Genomic DNA, 21,854 nt, shown 5'->3' with positions numbered 1-21,854 from the left:
AATAAGATAAACTACATAATGCTATTGTATAAATTCTCAGAATAACCGAAATGTTGTAACATAACAAATATTGTATTTTAACTTTTATTCATATTTTCAGATTGCCGAGGACTTCTTACCCGATGGCTTCGTCCGTGTAAATACATCACATACATCCAATAAAATGTAAATACATCAAATACCATTATATAAACCATATATATTACTACAAAAATCGTTCTTATCATTATTAAAAATAGAGGTGCCGTTTTCGCCCGACACATAGTAGCCGTTTTCGCCAAATGCGATGCCGTTTTCGCCAGAGTAATCGGTGACGTTTTGGTGAGGTGCCGTTTTAGCCTGCACCCGCCAAAACGGCACCTTTCACTCTCGCGGTATCACGCGAGACTAACAGTTGACATTGAGATGGTAACTTCGGTTGATGAGGAAGAGTAAGAAAATACATGTACGTAGAACATACGATGTTTATTGTCTTTTATTTACGACATCTTAACGTTATGTGTTTTCTCAGACAGCTTAGTACCTTTCATGATCATATCTCATGCTTTTCGTGTTGCAGATATTCTCGCGGACGACAAGGTCGCCATTTCCTGAGAAGTTACAAAGTCAAAGCACAGATTGTTGCTCCAAAGCGAGTTTTGAGTTTCGACAATCAGAAAAGTGAAAGAAAGCAACATTTCGAAACAAAGATTTATGCGTTTGGATTAATTACCCCCAATTTGGTTGTTTCGTAATTGTGTGGAGTATACTTGAAGGTCACAAACGGAAACGTATACCGTCAGATCATCAACAGATGGTTTACTAGGCCCAGTTGGAAACAAGACCAGACAACGTTGACAGTATCCACTACAGTGTCGTCCAGCCACCAGGCTGGCATCTATGATTGATCACCATCTTTGCCATAATATAAGACATTTTCACGTAAAAAAGACGTTTACATGATGTATCGCTTGTCTGTAAGGACTTTGTTGTCAAGTGCTCGAACATCTTGTTTGAGCAGAGCATATTCCAGTCGCTCTGATGACACATCCAGGCAAGCAAAAACTTATGCTACCCAAGCAGCAGCAGAGCCCTTCCTCAGTGGCAGTTCCTCGGCATATCTTGAGGACATGTATGTGGCATGGCAGAAAGATCCTGACAGTGTTCATAAGGTGATTATTTGGTATACAAGGGCCTACCTTTAGAATACAGTACCACAAACTTTTCAAACATGTCACAATACCCTATGACATAATTTGTAGTATTTTGTTCCAGTCGTACTGGCGAAGCAATGCCCTGTGGCGTCAGGAGTCATCGATTGTGCATAGGCTCTTCCCAGTGATCTATCATCTGTACACGCAATGTCATTGAATAAGCCCAGATATGTTGAGAGTTTTGAAATATTTGTTTACTAGATTAAGCCTGCGGCAGTACATTTTATAGCAAGCACTAGTTTGTGAAAGCACTTTTAATTTCAATATATATTTTATTATGCACAGGAATGCAGTTCATTGGGTATATTATATTGGTGCTGAACACATCCAAATGTCACCAGTTTTAGGGTACGTTACCCCGAACTCTGTCCTTAGCCCTTAGATCCCCTTTACGATCTATTAACCCTAGCTTTACAATCATTAGGGTTAGGTAGCCGTTTAGTGACTATAATAGATTCTATAGCAGCTCCTAACATTCTTCACACTAAAACGTCAAGAAAGCAGGGTGAAATGGTTTAGTGTCAAATATTTTGGCTACTGGAAACTGTCCTGGAACATTCACACAAGTCACTTTCATCTGCAACATTTATTCAGTACTGATTCAGTACTCACCCTAGTGTCGTCACCAGCCATGCTTCTGCCTCCCTCGTTCTTTACTATGATTCACATTATTTTCACAGTGTTCCTTAACACACTTTTCTGTCACAAAAATCACCCGACAAATTTTTAAATACCATGTCATTCATGCGTACCCGCAAGTTTGACTTCTGACACCTGAAGCCGTTTTCAGTTCGCGCCATATAGGCTCATTCCTCAACACTGATGATTCAAAAACCTTATCCTTACAGTGTTCCCTTCTACATTTTTCTGTCAAAAGTAGACCCAACAAATTTGAAATATAATGTCATTCATCCATAACCTTGAATTTGATGTGAATATTGTAACAAAAATTCCTATTCTAGCAAGGTTAACAGGTACTTCAAAGATCCCACTTACAGCCTTTTATGACAGTGGAACAACTCCCAGCCTTCACACTAATTTCAACTATGGTACCAGCATTTGTGGACATCCGGATGACGTTTTGTTCACGTCCGGATGACGTCTGACATTTCTGAGATTCCGACAGCTATTCCGGATTCATTCCGACAGAATATTCCAAGATCGTAATTATTCAAGCATACAAGTTACAGTTACAGTTATCACAAGTCGCAAGTGCTGCTGAACAGTTAAAACATGTCATTCTGGACTGGATACACTTGAAAGTGTACACGTCGAAGCTAGCGACCAGTTATCGCCATTTTTTCATGTTATTTCTGGCATATTCCGTGTATACTCTGACCTCGTGGTACCGCAGCATTCATCGTATCGCAGCATTTGTGATTTCCGGTCGCTCACACGGGACACGCCTTTTAGCGGGTGTCTGTTAATGACAATCAGTAACCAGGAAGTGCTCGCTCCGTAAACAATTTCAATTTCCTCGGAATGTTCCGTCTGCTGCAAGTTAGGGGTCATTATCGTATTGATACTTACTTCTGGTATCTTTTTATTTTTTTATTATTGCCTTACCCCCATCTGTCAATGGACAGCGATATGACCGGCAGTTTCCCAAATAAACTTTCTCTCTCGACCTGAACTAGCTCATCTACATATTCATGGCGACTAATAAGGTAACGGAAGTTACGTAGCCCGCACATTTTCCCGCGCTGTGGTCAGGATATATTAGGAGATAATTAGGGCCAAAATGTCATACTTAGCAGTACTTTCTTCACTAGTAGCCAAATCATAAATACATACTTTTGGCTTAACAGGAGTGCTTATATATATTTTTAACATGTTTCCATTTTTTTACAATTTATTTTCATCCAATGTTTATCCCCAAAAATCTTAAAATATCATTTCTGATATTTTATTAGTTTTCAATATTTTGTTCTAACTGTTCAAGTTGGAAGTTCAACATGTTCAGGTGCTGACTGATGGGGGAAAGGGTTGCTTTGACAATGTAGTATCCCCACAACACATGAAGTGTGTTTTTGGGTATTACTCTGCTTCCAACAGTATTTTAGTTATCTGACACTGACAGTGTCCAGTATTATGGCGGGAGGAAAGCATGCTTTATGTTGCAGTGAAATCTATGGGCATCTGCTGGGACTGGCGAATCAAGGCTGATACTACACTGCATAAAAGAATTGCACCCAAACTTCACTGCATGTAGAACTGGTCTCTACTGCAGAGGAGATACCGAGCCCTCATCTTGACCCGAAGCTGAATGCACTATTCCATGTTCCCTCCCATAACACGACATGAAGTGTTTAGTCTATGCTTGTGATTTGACAGTTTTAATAAATGTTCTTGACTGTTGGCTGAAAAAAGTTATGATATCCTGTTTGTCAAATTAGATTTCATCCTAGTTGCCTTCTGTGCCCAATTTAATATTTGGACATCTCTCATGTTCCAGTATAGATGTCCAAATAGTAAATGAGACAGGGAAGACGTTTAACTTGCTGAACTTGGATGTGTCCATATACAGGGTTCACACATGCATGAAAAGTGCTTGAATTTGACTAATTTTAGATAATATTGCTTGAATGTACTAATTTGCCACCAAAGTATGAGAGAAGTTCTTGAATTTGTGCATATATCCTGGAAAGGTCCTTGAATTTTTCTGTTAAATTATTCATTTGTTTACAAAATGTTACCAATACAATTGTGGGTTTGTATGTTGCTTTCAAGATAATTAAAAAAACAAAATGACTAGGCTTTGTCTTAAAAAAGTATAAAATGATGCATGCTTCAAATACATTAACTTCATAAAAAAACGTTACATTGATGATGACATCAAACAAGGTCTAGAAATTGATTAAGTCCTTGAAAACAGCGTGTTATATATGTCAGTGTATTTCAATTTGTAACCTGTATTTAACAATTCTGATAAAAAGTAATGCACATTTGCCTCCCACCATTTAATGTGTTTACCATCATGTGTTCAAGTAATTGTTGTTTTTTTAATGTCAGATTATTAGTGAGTAATCAGATGTATCACTTCCTGATCAAAATAATGCAGTTGGCGTGGTTGGAGTTGCTTGACAGAACATTGATTTTTGCATTTACTTGTAAGTACCTGCAACTTTCAATTCAATCCAAATACCACAATATTAATACAGATATTTTATACTGCAGTATACAGGGTAGTGGCCTACTTGATATACTGAAATACAGTTGAAAGAGGCCTTTTTCTGAAACACACACATTACTTCTTTTCTTTCTTAAATCCTAAAATGTTTACTCATTTGGGTGAAAGTCCCAATAGAGTGATGAATAGATGAGTGAAAAACCCAATCATGCCAATTAGAATAGAAACCTTTGAGTACAAAAGTTATCTGGAGCTCTGTAAATGGTATGTGAAGCCAACCTGTTTAACAGTTATTATGAGTTTTATTTGGAGGTGTCCTTATGCTAAATGCTGGCAACACACTCCATCGAATGTGTTTTGACACTAGCATTGAGCACATTAAAGAGCACTGAGGTCTTTCAAATTCTGTCAGCATTTAGTGTCTCATCAGAATAATGGACTTGTCTCATTTGTCTTTGAGTTTAAAGTTCACGTTTGATATGTCATCCGGTATCATTATTATTAAATGTGTCTTTCAGGGATCAGCCAAAACAGAATATGTGCAAAATTTAAGATTATCTATTTCTCTTAAGAAATCTTGAAATCTTTAATCATGTTAATGGTTATAATTAATTTAATTTAGCCTCAATTAAGAAGTATTTCTTCGCCTAACTTAGTAGAATGCCTAGTGGTGAAGTGGTGCCGTTTGGTTGTTTGAGATTTTTGAAAGAAATATGTTTCAAGTTTCCATAGCAACAACTTTGACTTTAACTTGAAAATGTTTCCGGACTAGATCTTTAAAACAGTACAATTTTTCTTCACCAAACTTGACACTTAGATAGGCCTAGTTGTGAACTGGTGTCTTGAAGATTTGGGATTTTTTTTAAATAATAATTTAATGAAATATAATAATGAGGCAAGGAATGATACATTCAAGTCAATAACACTGACCTGAAAAAGAATGCAAAAATAATTGGAAAAATATTATTAAATAACTGCTTGAGACGCCCAACGCTAACACCGTATTCGTGCATGAGTGATTCCCGTGCAACCTTTCGAGTTGAGTTGATTGGTTCAACTGTGTCATATGGCCCTGTGATGCAGGGATAGCATTATGCAGATGGCTGTTACAATGAATGCTCGTTCCACCCGTGACGAACAGGTCTGGTTGTTGGTGAAATATAGTGATAGCTAAATAGACAGATTTTTTATTCATGCACCGATTGTCTTTAAATGTAATATCCAGTTATGTATGACTGTTTAATAATCTCATACCAACTTTGACTGGAGTAGGTCCGATAGTTTTTCAGATATCAGATATTGTAGTAAACGTCTGTACCTTAAATTAACTTCCAGACTATAAGTGTAACACTAACCACCTGGTTATGTATTAATATTATTATAAGTATTTATAGTAAGTCAAACCATCAGTAATACATACGTGTATCATGCGTGATGCTATTTATAGTAACTTAGATGAGGCAACTTCCCAGCATGCCTAGGTACGAGCATGTGCAGCAGTGCTTCCATGTCAGCCATCTTGTACATGTTTTGTACATGTTTTGTAAACAATGACAAGCAACTCCACCCCCATCCCCTACTACCGTCCATGCATATCCTTGTTTCACATGTATTTCGTGCTTCCAGATTCTCCCTGTAGTATTCATTTATTTGTATTTGCAGTCATAATTTTGAGCATATGCAGTATTTTTACCCCCAGCAGTCATAATTTCAGATAAGATGCATTGGATGCCTGTTGTCAAAACACAGGTCATGCTTGACCTCCATGTATTTATCATCCAAGGTGTTCTGTCTGTTAAATGATAGATGTGTCGTTAATTGTCGGAACCAGTTCGTAATTCTCTGTATAACTGTCATCAATTGATCCCACAGCTTGGGCCTGATTGATGCTCAGTCAGGTACACATAAGTGAGGTACATGTAGTCTATTCGCCTGTGTTTCTACCCATTGCTTTGGAAGGTTGTCAGTTGTACAAAACGATTCGATCCCTTGCTGGGCATGGCTGATGCTCAGTCATGTACACCAATAGCATTTATGGTCACATTTATATAATTTGCAGTGAGAATCTACTTACACCAAACTTTGTTAGGTATGTGTTGTATTGAATGTGTCACAGGTATTAAATCATTGCTGCAAGTTTTGTGTTGAATTGTCATTATACATTTAACTTTCATTATTTTACCAACTCCTAAAACATTGCCAAAGTTAATTGGTTACATATGAATATGTATTGATTTGAAACTGGTGGCTAATTTTTTTTTATTACCTCTTACTTAGCATCCTTAGTACATATCAAAATATACTTTTCAATATTTTTTAGATGATCACATATTTCTCATAATTGATTTTAGCACTCTGGATTACTTTTATCAAAGTACCTCAATCCTTAAACACATTCTGAATTGTTTTGGGGATGTGCCTTCTTGCAGATTACAGAAAAGGGCAAGTGTTGACGGATGTGACAGCAATATGCTGAAATGTAACACAGTGTTGGTCATCCATAACCTTTTTCAAAGTTTCAGAAGTGGGATCTTTAGGATGACTTAAAACTGCCTTGCTCATGTTGGGCATACCATTTTTAAACAGTTGAATCCAAGGGCAGTTACACCAAAGCAGGCTGTTCATGCTGGGTTTTTTTCATGTTGAATTCTCACATTACAGTAATCATGGTAATTTACATAAGGCAATATTTATGATGCACAAGCTGTTTGATTTACACTTGTAAGAATGTGTGATTTTGATAGACATGATACAGACAGGTACTTGGACATGGAACATCTGGTAGATACACAAGATATTAACTATGTAGGATTTGTGTTATGACCAATGCATGGTGAAATGCTCATTTCTTCCCAACACTGCCTTTGTTTCATGAAATGACTAGTCAAGATGTGTCATTTCTATCTGTTGACCCACTTATTACATCAATCATTTCAGCCCTAATGATTTTTAGTAAATGTTTCCTCTTTTTCAGTCTTGGGATTCTTTCTTTCGTCAAACTGCACGTGGAGCCCCTCCTGGTCAAGCTTACGTCCGTCCACCATCGTTGTCTGCTGCCAGTTTGACCGTTGCTCCAATTCCCACACATGCTGTAGCCCAAGGAGCACCAGTAGATGAGAAGACTATAGAGGATCATTTGTCTGTTCAGTCTATTATCCGCTCATATCAGGTTAGTTTCCATCGCTAGTGTTGACAAAGCTTTCATTATTCATGATGTCTTTCAAAATTTGTCGAAGTAATATTTAATGATGTTTTAATAGTGATGTTGTGGTTATCACTGTTGGCCCTGATAGCTTCATGATATGCTTTTCAATAAAGAAATTCTTCAATACAGAGACAAGTAAGGATAATAAAGAGATTACATTGTGTGTATATCATACTGACTTTACAGAACTTGTGTTAGAATCCAGGTGCCGCTGAAGTTGAACACTGTTGTTTCTTAAATTCTCGGTTTTCAAACTGATTGTCCAGACCCAATGCATTTCTGCAAATTTTTAGCTCACCCGACTGAAAGTCAAGTGAGCTTATGTCATTGCCTGTTTGCCTGTCATCTGTAAACATCTTCTTCCCAGAAAGCACTGAACCACTGAAGCCTGAACTTCACATGCTTGTTCCCACCAATGATGACAACCCAATTTGTTCAAGAGGTCGAATCTGATTTTCCATATTGAAAAAGCCAATTATGGCCTTGTTTTGTGAACAGTGTAATGAAATTTGGTACCTATGTATTTAGTAGTGGGGTTTGACACAAGTTTTTCTATTTTTCGTGGGTTTCTCCTGGACATTTGCTCACTTTAATCCATCTCCTTTGAAGACAGTAGACATATGAAGCTGAAATTTCACATGCTTGTTCCAATCAATGATGACAACTGTATTTGTTCAAGAAATTTGAAACTGCCACAACAGCTAGATTGAAAAACCTTTTAAAAGTCAGTATTCAGACATCATTGTTCAATTGTCCTGAAATTTGGTATATGTGTAGTTAGTACTGGGACTCAACCATGTGCTCCATTTTTTTGCGATAGTTTAAGTTTTGACCGTACTGTTTAATTTTACTCCTGTCTTTAAACATGTAAAAGAACAGGGGTATATTGTTACACCAAGGAATTCTGTACGTCCTTCCGAGGACTTTTTCGTGTGCGACCTATAACTTGAAAACTACTGCATAGATTCTTTTCACACTTGGTGAACACTTTCTATACCAATAGTGGAGACGCTGTGCAAAGTTTGATTTCGAAAAGTGGATTTTCTAAGAAAATATTGCTTTTTTCATGATTTGAACTGAGAAATACTAAAGGTCATCTGCTCAGAAACTATTTGTCCGATGAAGCAGAAACTTCACATGCTGATTCCCATCGTGGATGAGACCTGAAATTGTTGAAGATGTTTGAATCTGATTTTTGTATGGCCATCAAGGTAGCCATATTGAACAAGCTATTAACATGATTAATGGCTGTTGCTCATCCATTTGTGCTCAAAATGTAATGTCATTCTCTTAAATTCCCTCAAATGAATTTCTGAATGGCCAGACTGTTGAAGCTGAACTTGTTCAAATTATTGGGATGAAAGTGTACTTTATTTGAAACTTGTGGACAAATTGTATGGCATTAGAAAAGAATTCTCTTTCGTGTATAAAGCTGATTTGAAACTTTGTGCAAAGTAAGTTTAACTGCTGTGTATTGCAACAATGTTTTACAATAGTACATTTATTCTTGCTGATTTGGAAACAGTGTGGACATTTAGTTAATTGTTTCAGCATCTGTGCACAAAGTATTTGAGAATTAATGCTGACCTGACCACAAAGTGATTGTATTTGTTGACATTTACAATTTTTGACCAGATAACCATGTGAGTTACAGTGCCGTGGCACTATTTAAAAAAATATTCATGTGCATATTGTTATATTATTTGAATACGTCATGTCAAGTGGCAAGGTCATCCTTAAGATATTGCTCAACAAGAAATTTGTTTACAACCTATGTCAAGAATGAGAGAGTGTGTGAGTAAGGTTTTGGCTGCTTTTAGCATGTTTAACAATTTTGCTGCAATATTACCACTTAGAACACCAGAAATGGGCTTCACACATTGTACCTATGTGGGGAATCGAACCTGGGTGGTTGGCATGACGAGCAAACACCTATAACAACTGGGCTACCCCACCTTGCCCTACCTATTTCAAGGAGGACATATACTGTAGGTCAATGAAACTTGGTACATGTCTTCCTTATGGTAAAACTGAAATCACTAAAGGTCATGTCAAGGTCACAGTGAAGGTCATTTGTGAAGTTTGCCATTTTTCCTAAAATGCCTATTTTGCTGGTTTCTTTCAGGTATTATACTTGTAGTTATATTCTTTGAATACATGATGTCACACTGACTTACATTTTATGAGTAGCATATGCAATTTTGTCAGGAAATTCTAACAAAGGACATCATATTGAGCTTATATGCTGGATAGCCCTGTTGGAATATTATTTAAAAACTTGCAACTGATATTGAAGGCCAGATTCTCTACATGTGATCCTCTGAGAATTGTAGTATGTTCACTCTCAAGAAATGTTCATTGTAGTAGGGTCAGAGGGTGAGGCATCGAAGTGGTAAGGTGTTGAGTCATTATTGAGCTGGTTCTGTTTCTTTGTGTCCTGAACCAACTCATGTGTTGGTATGACATGCATATAAGAGCTTATACCTGTGTAATAATTAAAAATAATAAATCATGGCGTTGTCTAAAATTGAGTGTTAAATTCATTCAACCGGACGTGACACTTTTTTATTAGTTGGTGGCTACTAGCTGGAGGTATAGGCTGGCTGTTTTGCATTGAATGTATGATTTTCCACACCTGGAAGTGATATCATTAAGCCATGCATTTTTTAGAGTAGTTGGGGCAGCATTAGGGGTCAAAGATGAATAGGTATTGGTGAAGTCCAATTGGTCCATGCTGCATGTTTCTAGGAGTAAAGTATTGGGCATTCAGTTTGGTAACGTGCTGCTCCTGATTTTGCCTATACTGCAAACTTCCTCAATCTTGAACTCCTAGTTCCATGTCATGCCTATTTTGAGCAAACCTTCATTCCCAAATGTGATTGTCTTCTTATATGATCATTAAATTTGTACATATATCTTAAACTATGAGATTCACATTCACACAATATTTCAAACTTAGAGTTACTTGTGACTAAAATAATATCTGTATAATATTTCTAATTTTACCTCTAACCTCACTTGAACATGTTGAAATATTTTAAATATTCGTGTGCACACGTTTTTCTGCTCATTGATATATTGTACTAATAATCATTGCTGAAAGCACATCAATGATGAGTTCTTACTCAACCATTGTTGCGCATACACATCTAATATTTGCAGGGTTTGAAATGCATGTAAGTCTATCAATCCAAAATCAGTAAAATTCAGGAAGAACTTGTGAAATTTCCTGGTGGACGACCACTTTTACCATTGGGTAGATGGCAACACTGAAGCAGATTATTTTGTGGACTAGGGAAAATACATATATATTTCTTACCCTGAATATTGCTGAATTAGGTGTAAAACAACAAATACACACACATTAGACATGTTAGAAATGATACTTTTCAGGATCTTCTTCAAAATTTAATGTTTTCCTATCGACCATGGTACAGGAACCACAGACTTGAGTTTCAGAAACACTTTTATAAAACAGATAAATAGTTGCAAACCTTTATAATTGGTGATATTAATGTGTGATATTTTATGGGTACTGCAGATCCGTGGTCACAATGTGGCAACTCTGGACCCCCTTGGTATATCTGACGTGGATCTAGATTCCGAGGTCCCTAGCGAACTCATACCTAATACTTACGGTTTGGGTAGGTATGCCGGGGTTATTGTAGTTTATATTTGTTGAGTTTGCTGGTGTTCTGTTGAATGTTTTCCCTTTAGTTCACAGGATTGGTTTTGTATTGCAAATCTATTACTTTGTGTGTAATATGTCCTTCGTTGGCAGGTAGAGAAGGCAGTCAACAGAGGAATGACTTATCAAGGTCCTGCTAATGTTCATCTGTTTGCAGTTCATGGTACCGCACCCTAGCCCAACATCACCTCTTTGCTTTCTTCCTGGGAAATCATAGCATTTTTTGTCCTCATTTTCAAGGGTTTTAATTATTATATAGTGCCATGCTTAGTCAACAGCATAAATTTGGAATAAGCTGTGCTGTGGGGTGCTATGGAAGCACCTGAACACATAATGCCAGGTAATTTTGTAGTGATGGTAAATGTTTCATTATTGCCAATCATGTTATGACTGTGCAGTGTGTTGTTCCATGTGCATGTTGTGTGAAAGTGACCTTTGTCTCTACATTTCTTTCAGATCCTCTCTTTTGCTCTCCATTGCTGGGATAAGGGCGTTTGCCTTCTCTACGCAAGTTGTCTTTAACCCTTCTTTTGTCTGTATTTGGTTATTGCTAGATTCGTGGGCATCATATAGCAGATTTAGACCCCTTGAAGATCAACCAAGTGGACCTGAATGCCAATTCTCCACCTGATCTCCTTGTGAGCCATTACAAGTTTGGTAAGCCCCATGTTGCCTGTCATGTTGTCCAGACAGCAGGGTACACAACAATTTTCCATTTCGTTCAGTCAGTCCACTTCTTGTATGTAAGACATTGTAACATACACACCGAAGTTTCATTGCTAATTTTTTTGGAGGGAGGGAATATAAGAACGAGTTGTTGCATGCTTTGCAGTGAGCTGTTTTGCAGTTGCTATGTGTAGATATTAGATGCAAGTGCACTCTGAGGTCGTGGACAGTGTTGCTAGTTTCTCCTGATCAGCTCCCCTTTCTCTACAGCATGCCACTACAGTAGTTCTTTGTCTGCATGTTAACCCTACTTCACTAGTCATGCTGGTTCACTGCCATACATGGATTTTGATGGAGACATTTTCATGATTTTATCAACTTTTGAATGGAGATACAGCTCCTTTTGTGTTTAAATCTAGGGACCCAATCAATTAGTGAGTGAGTGAGTATGGTTTTATGCCACTTTTAGCAATATTCCAGCAATATCATGGGGGACTCCAGAAATGGGCTTCACACATTGTACCCATGCCGGGAATCGAACCCGGGTCGTCGGCGTGACGAGCGGACGCTTTAACCACTAGGCTACCCGCATCAATCACATATTCAACCTAAGGACACCTTACCCGTGAAGATTCGGGGTAGAATAGGTCTTCAGCAACCCATGCTTGCTGTAAAAGGTGACTTAACAGGATCGGGTGGTCAGGCTTGCTGACTTGGTTGATGCACGTCATCGATCCCAATTGCATGGATTGATGCTCATGATGTCTATCACTGGATTGTTTGATCTGGATTATGTCCAGACTGCCATCGTATAGCTGGAATAGTGCTGAGTGCGGCATTAAACAACAAACAAGGACACCTTGACTTTCTTGCTTACTTTCAAAACTGTATGTACATAGTCCGTATGTCCTAGATCATTTGTAGATATTGTGATGAGCCAGGGCACAGCTTGTAGTTGGCATTCTTTACAGCTTCACACTTCAACAGTGTTCAAGTGTTGTGTATCATTGATAACAAGATTGTTCAGTCTAGGTCATCATGGTCATTGTCAATATGTATGCTTTGTTTTGAAATCTATAGTAAGTAAAGACTTGTGACCAAAATAGCTTGAAAAGCCTTGAACTTGTACAAAATGACATAAAGTTGTTCATAAAAGTATCAACATTCACGACAGACTTTATGTATTTTTTTTGTTTGTTGTGAAAATATACCTTGTTGAAATATTTGCTTTGTACATACTGCTAATATAGAAAAGCTTACGTTTAGTGTCTAATCTTGCAGGGTCAAATTAATTTTTTCACTTAACCTTTTCTTTTCAGACATGTCAAATTGTAGGCTACATTGTTGTCTTGAATTGTGTGGTTTACTTGTACATCTAGCTGCATGTTTTTGTTTTTGGGAGTTCAGTTTTGTTTCTGTATGTGTGCTGAATGTTATTTTTTTATCATTCAAACGCTTTATCAGTTTGTTTTATTTGGTATTCTCTTTCAGATTAAATCCTCCTTGGGGCACTTATTGCATTTTCCTGGCTCAAGAAAATCTACATGACATAGTTGTAACCATTTTCCTTAATAAAAATTGTTACCACACAAAAAACTTCGTTTTTGTATGATATACGTCCACCCTTATGGTGCCTCACCCTCCACGGCGTGTCACGCCAAGGGAAGCAACTCTCACCCAAATCACTTTCCTTATGTCATCTGACAAAGACACGTGCTGTTTTTGTCAAGATTAAAAAAAGTACAAGATAATCGTTCGTACAAGAACCATGGCAGACCAAACTGTATGTATGGTACATTTCTTTCATGCAAAGGCGTAATACCTCGCATTGTAAAGTTTTAAAGTTTTAATTATGTGACACGTGTAAGATACCTTTGACACAAAGGCCGTCATAGCGTCCATTTTGTAGTGCCACGTATGATACATTTAACACCAGGGCCATTAAAAACGGCTTGGGGTTTTTAATGTTATATCATCGGGCTTTAGCCTACATTCTTTTCCTTTATAAACCCAAGGTGGTGTGTTAATTATTTTTAAATTACACTTACCTTTTTTTACAGGTTTTTTACACCTTCACGCGTAACACGCCCACTTTGGTGTTATAATTATACTACGACATTGGCTATTAGTATTGCGTTACCAATTACATTCTAAATTACGCCTTTGCTTCTAGTTTCACAATTTATGCACGTATCTTTCCGATCTTTCAATTGCACTGATACACTTTATTACCCTTCCCGCCCAACTCAGAAATTACGGTCTTTTTTACAGACACTCAAACTGTGTACAGGGTGTTCGGCATCTATCCCCCCCCAAGACAGGCATGATACTTGCATCAAGTGTTTGGCGGAAGACGGGCATGACGATGGGTCATGCCCGATCTGTATTGCTTTCACCCCCCGGGCGCAGAAAAAGAGAAATGTGGACCTCTTACACTTTAAGAGTCTCTTGAAGGCGGGGGTGGATATTAGATCGGCCAGGGGCCGGGGGAGAAGGCTATAGGGTCCCCGTCACAATCACTGCACCCTCTCCTGCACCGTCTTTGGCAGACATCTCTGCCTTGTTGAAGTCGATGATGGAGGAGGTAAAGTCTCAGCTCCGAGAGGAGATGCAGACCGAGTCTTCCCCGTTGTCGGCGCCGGACCCGGCTTCGAGACCTCGTGATATGCCTTGCGTCGGCCGAGGCGCCAGCTCGAGGTCGCTCCCCAGCGGAGGGGTGGCAGGCACTGGCCTGTTCACTACCGACGCACAGTTCTCCCTAGCGGAGCCAGACGCCTCTTCCGAGGCCGAGGCTTCCTCTAGCGGATTTCTAGCCCAGAGCCAGGTGGGTTCCCTTGAACCCCTGGCACCTCGGGACCGGGACTCAGCTTCGGGCCGGGTGCGGCCCGGGGATGCGAAGGCCCAGGCCTTTGGGCGTCCCCTTCCGACTTCGTCTGCCTCTTCTCTCGGGGAAGAGTCGATTAATTTCGGCTCAGAATCGAGAGAGGAGGAGTGGATGGTGGAGGGGGGAGACGACTCGGAGACCTTGGGAATATTTTCCTTCGTTTCCTTGTTGAGGCATGTACTGGACAAGATTGTCCAGGTACTGCCTCAGGTGGCTGCGCCCATGCCCCAGTCGGATCCGACTGAGTTCCGCCTTCCGAGGGACGCTTTTGCTCCGAGCAAGGCGCCCCAGGTGCGGCTCCGTATTCTGTCCTCATTGGTGCATGAAGTCATCAACCCCCTGTTGTCGGGTGCCCGCAGGAAGTTCAACCTGCCCGAACTTATTAAGCGGTACCCATTAGAAGAGGATGGTGAATTTGAGGTACCGGTTGTGCACGAATGCGTCTGGACCTCCGTTATCCTGGGGGGGTCTTCGACCCCCAACTTGGCTAAGGTCAAGCAGGGCCGGCGGTTGCCACCCTTTCCAGCTCTGGGTGTCCGTACACTCCGCATATCTGTCGGCCGTACAGAGGGAGTTAACAGGAGAGGGTCCGGCCGACTCTTCGGAGTTGGCTGCGCAACTTACGGAGGTACATAGTCATCTTGCGAGGGACGCTATTCGTAGCTGTGCCTCGCAGATGATGTGTGCAGTCATGGGCATGCGCAGGCTGTGGATGTCGGTATCCAAATACTCGGCTTCCACACACCAGGATCTACTTGCTTTGCCATATAAGATGTGTGCCACCCTCTTCCCTGGGGCTCAGCAGGTGGTCCGAGAGGCCGCACAGTTGTATGCCTCCATCAAGGATTCTAAGGCCTTGTTGGAGGTACCATGCATTAAACCGCGTAAGCGGACCTCTCCACTTGACTCCTCCTACGCTGACGCGCCGGGTCAGAAGTCTGCACCTGCTTGGAAGCAGCCGCTTCCTTCAGGTAAGGGCGCCGGGAGGAGCAAGAGAGGCAGGGGCCGGGGCAGGGCAGCTGGTCGAGGCCAGCAGCCTTTTTGCGGGGACGGGAACCCATCAGGTTCCCATTAGCGCCCGAAGTGCCCCGGGCGGACCCACGGTCGCATGTTATCGAACTGCCGACAGCCGGGGTCCACTGCCTCAAGCCGGATGTCCCCGTAGGCAGCCGACTGGCTCTATTCCTGCAGGAATGGGAGACAGTCACATCCAATCCCTGGACCCTGTCCACTCTAAGGGATGGCCATTTGCCTCGGTGGAAACATCATCCGCCCCCCTTCTCCGGGATAAAGCACACTCCGGTGCCTGCTACCTGAGAGAGGGCGGAATTCCTCCGTGCCGAGGTCGACACACTTCTTATGAAGGCTGCGATCAAACCGGTTCCCGTGGGACAGGAAAGCGAGGGCTTCTACTCGACATATTTCCTAGTCACCAAAAAAGACGGAGGGTTCAGGCCTATTCTCAATCTGAGAAGACTGAACAAACTTATAGAGGTACCGTCCTTCAGGATGGAGACACTGCGCTCAGTGATCTCAGCTGTTGAGACAGGAAAATGGCTAACGTCAATAGACCTAAAAGACACCTATCTCCACATACCCATACACCCCGAGTTCAAGAAATACCTGAGGTTTTCTTTCGACGGGAGGTGTTATCAGTTCAGGGTTCTACCATTCGGGATTTCCACGGCCCCGAGGGTGTTCACCAAGCTGATGTTGATTCCCGCCCAAGTGGCCAGGTCAAAAGGTTCTGCCATCCGTACCTCGACGACTGGTTACTAAGAGCTCTATCGCAATCCCTGAGTCAGATAGCTACACAAGACGTGATAGACATTCTGATCACTCTAGAGGCACGGGTGGCCCAGTCGTCTAAGGCGCCGCGATTCGCTGTGCAGAGTTGCATCCCTTGGGCACCCCAGAAACCTATGATTGTGGGTTCGAATCCCAGTTCGCCCTGATAATGTTTCTAGGTTTGTCAGCACCATACCCGTGCTCGTGGGTTTCACCGAAGTGGTAAACGTCTGAGACCTGCATCACTTCGGGCTTTCCTCCCACATTAAGCTGACACGCCGCGATATAACTGGAATACTGTTAAAGCGGCGATAAACCCAACTCACTCACTCACTCTGATCACTCTAGGGTGGATAGTCAATCTCAAGAAGTCAGATCTGAGCCCTTCTCAGAATCTAGTCTTCCTAGGGGCGAATTTCAACACGGTGAGCAGACTTGTATTTCTGTCACAAGATCGCATTACCAAGGTCAGAAGGGTTACTTCCCAGTTCCTTCTGTCCGCAAGTCACACTGCTCGTACATGGCTTCAGTTACTGGGCAACATGGCGGTGACAGTGGATGTGGTTTGGCGGGCGCGCTTGAGAATGAGACCCATTCAACAAGGGCTCCATCGACTTTGGGTGAACTCGGAAGATCTCGATACTGTTCTCGAGACTCCGCAGTGGCTCAATGCACACCTTCAGTGGTGGACCGAGGTCGGGAATCTGTCCCGGGGGCTCCCCCTCGACGCTCTCGTTCCATCTCTCACAGTTCAAACAGATGCGTCACTCTCCGGCTGGGGAGGCGTTCTGAACGATCACACTGCCTCGGGACTATGGTCCCAGCAGGAGATCAAACTGCATATCAATGTGCTAGAACTGAGAGCGTTCAGGTTGGTGTTCCAGGTCGCTTCTCCAAGAGACGTGGCAGTTCCTCCTATGGTGCGACTCACACGTTATCAGGGTGCTACCTGTTTATCTCCCGTGGGTAGACAACGTCCGTGCGGACGCTCTGTCTCGCCGGATCCTCGCTCCTCACGAGTGGAGGCTCGACCCGGGGATATTCGGGATTATCTCCCAGTTATACGGGTCGTTCCAGGTGGATCTGTTTGCGTCTGGGGTGAATCACCAGACACCAACGTTCTGCTCCCGAGTCCCCAACCCGAGGTCGGTGGCACCGGACGCCTTCCAGCTAGATTGGACGGACAGAATTCTGTGAGCATTCCCCCCAGTACCTCTGATTTCCAAGGTCCTGTCTCAGCTAGCCACTTAGCCTGCGCGTTTACTTGTGCTCCTTGCACCCCTTTGGTCGGCGCGGAGTTGGTTTCCAGTAATACTCATGTTTCTGGCTCAGCCTCCTGTTCTATTACCTTTACGACCGGACCTCCTATCCAAGAACGAGGCCCTCCACCCAAATCCCAGGATTCAGTGGGTGGCTTGGCCACTGTCCGGAATCGCCTCCAGGAGAGCGGTATTCCTGCACGAGTTGCAGACACAATACTGGCTTCGCGGAGGGATTCGAAAAACGTTCAGTACGAGGATAGATGGGCCTGCTATGCGCGCTGGTGTGTCGATAGAAGGATTGCAGATCTCGTAGCCGTGCTTGAGTTCCTGCAGTCGCGACTAGATGTCGGCCTGGCCGCATCGACAGTCCGGGGGTACTCTACAGCTATCGCTACCTTACACGTCCCCGTCGACAGGGCACTTCTGGGTGCCATTAGTGCAGCGCTTTTTAGCAGGTGTGGACAGGATCCGACCGCATGTCCAGCGGATCAGTCCCCCTTGGGACTTGTCAATCGTTCTTGATTGGCTGTCCGGTCCTTCCTTTTTGGATCTGTCATCTCTCTCTCTTCAGCTGTTGAGCTGGAAGACAGCGTTCCTTGTGGCGGTAACATCCGGCAGACGGGTAGGCGACATTCATGCAACTAACTGTCTTTCACCGGGACAGGGTCAGTATTCGCCTGCTGGACTCTTACCGTCCTAAGGTCGCACACGCCTTCCACGTGACGGTTCCTATTGAGCTACCTGCTCTTTTACGGCCTTCCTCGTCGGGGACTGCTACAAGACATGATGATGTCTGGGATGTCCGCAGGACCCTCAAGTCCTATATCAGCAGAACTAAGGGTATCCGTAAGGATAATCAACTATTTTGCTGTTATGGCGGTAGGAAGGCTGGCTCACCTGCGAGCAAACAAACTATCTCCAGGTGGATAGTCTCTACTATATGTACGGCGTACACCCTTCAAGGCAGGGACCCCCCTACCAAGTTGAAGGCTCATTCGGTTAGAGCAGTGGCTACAACACAAGCGTACACCGCGGCTCTGCCCATTGAGGAGATCTGCTTCGCGGCTATTTGGAGCCAGCCGAGCATGTTCATCAAACATTACCAACTCGACAAACACTCAAGCGAGTGTGCTCGGTTTGGTCAGTCAGTTCTCTGAACTGGGCAAAGTTCTGCATCTCTAGCCAATTGAGCCTTCGAGATTTTAGACCGCCCGGACCGGTTATAACACTGCTCAGTAACGGTCCGGATTATATCTTCTACGGTCGATAACAATACCAGCCATTACTACTCGATAATCATCGTATTTGCACATGCACTCCTTCGATTCACGGGGTTTATAGTCTCTCATGATCTGTGCCCCCATATCACTTGTTCAAAAAAGTGGGGGGAGGTGTCTTGAGTTCTCGATAGGATAAGCCACAAAGAATGGCTCTTTTCACTGTGAATGGTCGATAACGCCCTGTCTCCAGCCCCTGTCTTTCGACGGTGGTGCCTCACGATAAGGTTGGTTCCATTTATTGAACTCTTGTTTATTCATTGAAATAATCAAAATACGATGTATTTATGCACGCTTGTTGCTGACGGATGCCACTTCCTAGATTATCTTTAGGAGTCTATCTTGATGCAATAAGTGCCCCAAGGAGGATTTAATCTGAAAGAGAATTTTACAAACCTGTAGAGGTTATGAATTCTCTGATGAAATCCTCCTTGGGGCACGGCCACCCGCCTCCCCACATTCCGTCAGCATTAGACATATGGAAAGTGATTTGGGTGAGAGTTGCTTCCCTTGGCGTGACGCGCCGTGGAGGGTGAGGCACCATAAGGGTGGACGTATATCATACAAAAACGAAGTTTTTTGTGTGGTAACAATTTTTATTAAGGATAATGGTTACAACTATGTCATGTAGATTTTCTTGAGCCAGGAAAATGCAATAAGTGCCCCAAGGAGGATTTCATCAGAGAATTCATAACCTCTGCAGGTTTGTAAAATCTTTTGCTCATATGGTCAAAGACCATAAAGGCTTATGCAACTGCTCATTGCGCCTGTCATATATCAAATATTGGTTTCTGGACATTTACAGATATCAATGGATTTTGTCCAAACGTGGTTTATGGATTGTTCCTCATAAGTTCCTCATGGTAGAACTAGGTAACTGTAGACATTGGAAAATGCAAACAAATATCATGTGACATTTGTCTAAAACATCTTTTCCTCAGAAACACTGGACCAATGAAAGTAAAATTTCACATGCTAGTTCCCATCCATGATGGCACCCTAATTTGTTCGATTTGTTGAATCCAATTTTCAGTATGGTTGCCATGACAGCCATTAGATTAACCCTTATATTCTCATTTCTGCAACTGACATGATGACCTTGAAAATGAAGTTTATATTCTGTCTAACGTTTGCATAATAAACTTACTGAAATTGTTCATAATTTACTGTGGGGCTGTTGTTTGATGATTTATACTCATTTAAAATTATAATTTTGGAGAAATGATTATTGAAATAATGATTGAAACCATACACCTAAATTCTCTCAAAATGCATTTCCTCTCACTTTAAGCATCATCTCATGAGCCACTGGACCAATGAAGATGAAACTTCACATCCCAAATTTCGAACGCTATTTGTTTTGTCCTTTCTTTTTCAAAATGTCATTAAGCTTTACATTTTTATCTTCACTTAATGTTTGGACCATGTTCTTTATTTCTCTCACAATACATTTCCTTGCTCTGTTAATATCTCTTCAGAACAAATGATGACATATGAATTTGTCCAAGAGGCTTAAGTCTTGATTGGCTCATCAATGAAAATGGCCATTACTTATTAATGGTGTATTAATTTGGTGTATGTGTAGTTAGTAGTGGGGGTCGACGTATGTATTCCAGGATCGTTTTTTGGTGCAATATATACGTGAATTCAATATTATCAGCAACTTCTGTCCAATGGCTGTGGTGACTGTCTTTGTTTTTTTTAATACTGTTGACACTTTAATTACATTAAGTAATACGTTACCACTGTTATACCGAGGCTGTTGTATACCGAGCGAAATCTACCACAGAGATCTCAATTACCTCATGCAGCACGTGCATAGCCACCTAGCTGCCATGTGACACCCTTCACTCTTGTCTCCTTTGCTTGCGTTAGCAAGACGTGTATCCTAGACTGCTGAAGCGTTCCTCGAATATTCGGTGATATTTATTATAGTTTATTCTCTAATAAACTGTGTTTTTATGGGACGTGGCGGTAGCTACGCTTGGATTTAATTTTCCCGCCAAACGGAGAATTTTCCCGCCCTTTTCTCTATACTTGTGGGGTTCGCGTATGCACGTTGTGTTTTACGTTTCCCCTGTTCTTGTATGTTTTGGGGGTTAACATCACTTATTTCTCTATATGTTATATGTGTATGTTATATGTTCACATTGCTCGTTTATTTTCTTGTGAAAATGCTAGTTTGTGAATCGTTGTGGTGTGTGCGTTGTAACCATGTTTTGCTCTTTGTTCATAGAATCAAACATGTCTGACATGGAAATGTCCCCGGTTTCAACCCCCTCTACCCCTGCTCCTCAGAGTTGCGGGGTGGGCCGCAAATTCTTATCGACCCGGGATCCCCATGATCGTTGCCCACGGTGCAGGGCTCCTTGCGGGGACACCCGGTGCACTCAGTGCAAAGGTCTGGGGCCTGCGGCGTCCCCCATGTGGGTACCACCTCCTCGGCTGCGGCGGATCCCTTGGCGGCCCTCGGGCTGTCCGGGGATTCCGTCGCCACATTACTATCTAAACTTGTGGACTCCAAGCTGGCGGCCTTATCTCAGGATAGGCCGCTGGCTGTTCCATCCCCGGCCTCTTCGGTGGCCGTGGGGTCCACCGGTACGGCGGCAGCTGCCGTGGTCACCGGTCCTTCCCCAGAACCGTTGCTCCCGCTTTCGGTTAAGGACCGCGTGGCCATGGTTTATGACCTCTTCGAGGACATGCCCAAGCCCCTGCCGATACCGCTTGGAATCCACAGCTCCGTGGGTTCCTCCGAGGTGTA

At 42.2% G+C, this 21,854-nt stretch overlaps 1 protein-coding gene across 2 annotated transcripts in view; it reads left to right on the top strand.

The window, feature by feature from the left end:
* Positions 1 to 315: 315 nt before the first annotated feature.
* The window catches only part of LOC124117939 (2-oxoglutarate dehydrogenase, mitochondrial-like), a 110,555-nt gene continuing 89,016 nt past the window's right edge, over positions 316 to 21,854 (top strand). Inside the window, exons 1-4 of one of the 2 annotated variants that reach the window (XM_046479954.2) lie at positions 316 to 445; positions 560 to 1,151; positions 7,298 to 7,492; positions 11,771 to 11,873. In XM_046479954.2, the coding sequence (XP_046335910.2) occupies positions 939 to 1,151; positions 7,298 to 7,492; positions 11,771 to 11,873 (511 nt within the window). In that variant the 5' untranslated portion in view covers positions 316 to 445; positions 560 to 938. Of the gene's footprint in view, positions 446 to 559; positions 1,152 to 7,297; positions 7,493 to 11,069; positions 11,173 to 11,770; positions 11,874 to 21,854 lie in introns of both variants that reach the window. The other variant, XM_046479953.2, reaches the window with a different exon arrangement.

Source organism: Haliotis rufescens, unplaced genomic scaffold, assembly GCF_023055435.1.
Source record: "Haliotis rufescens isolate VD_foot unplaced genomic scaffold, xgHalRufe1.0.p SCAF_28, whole genome shotgun sequence".
Classification (NCBI taxonomy): Eukaryota; Metazoa; Mollusca; class Gastropoda; order Lepetellida; family Haliotidae; genus Haliotis; species Haliotis rufescens.
This window is presented reverse-complemented; position numbering and strand designations above follow the sequence as displayed.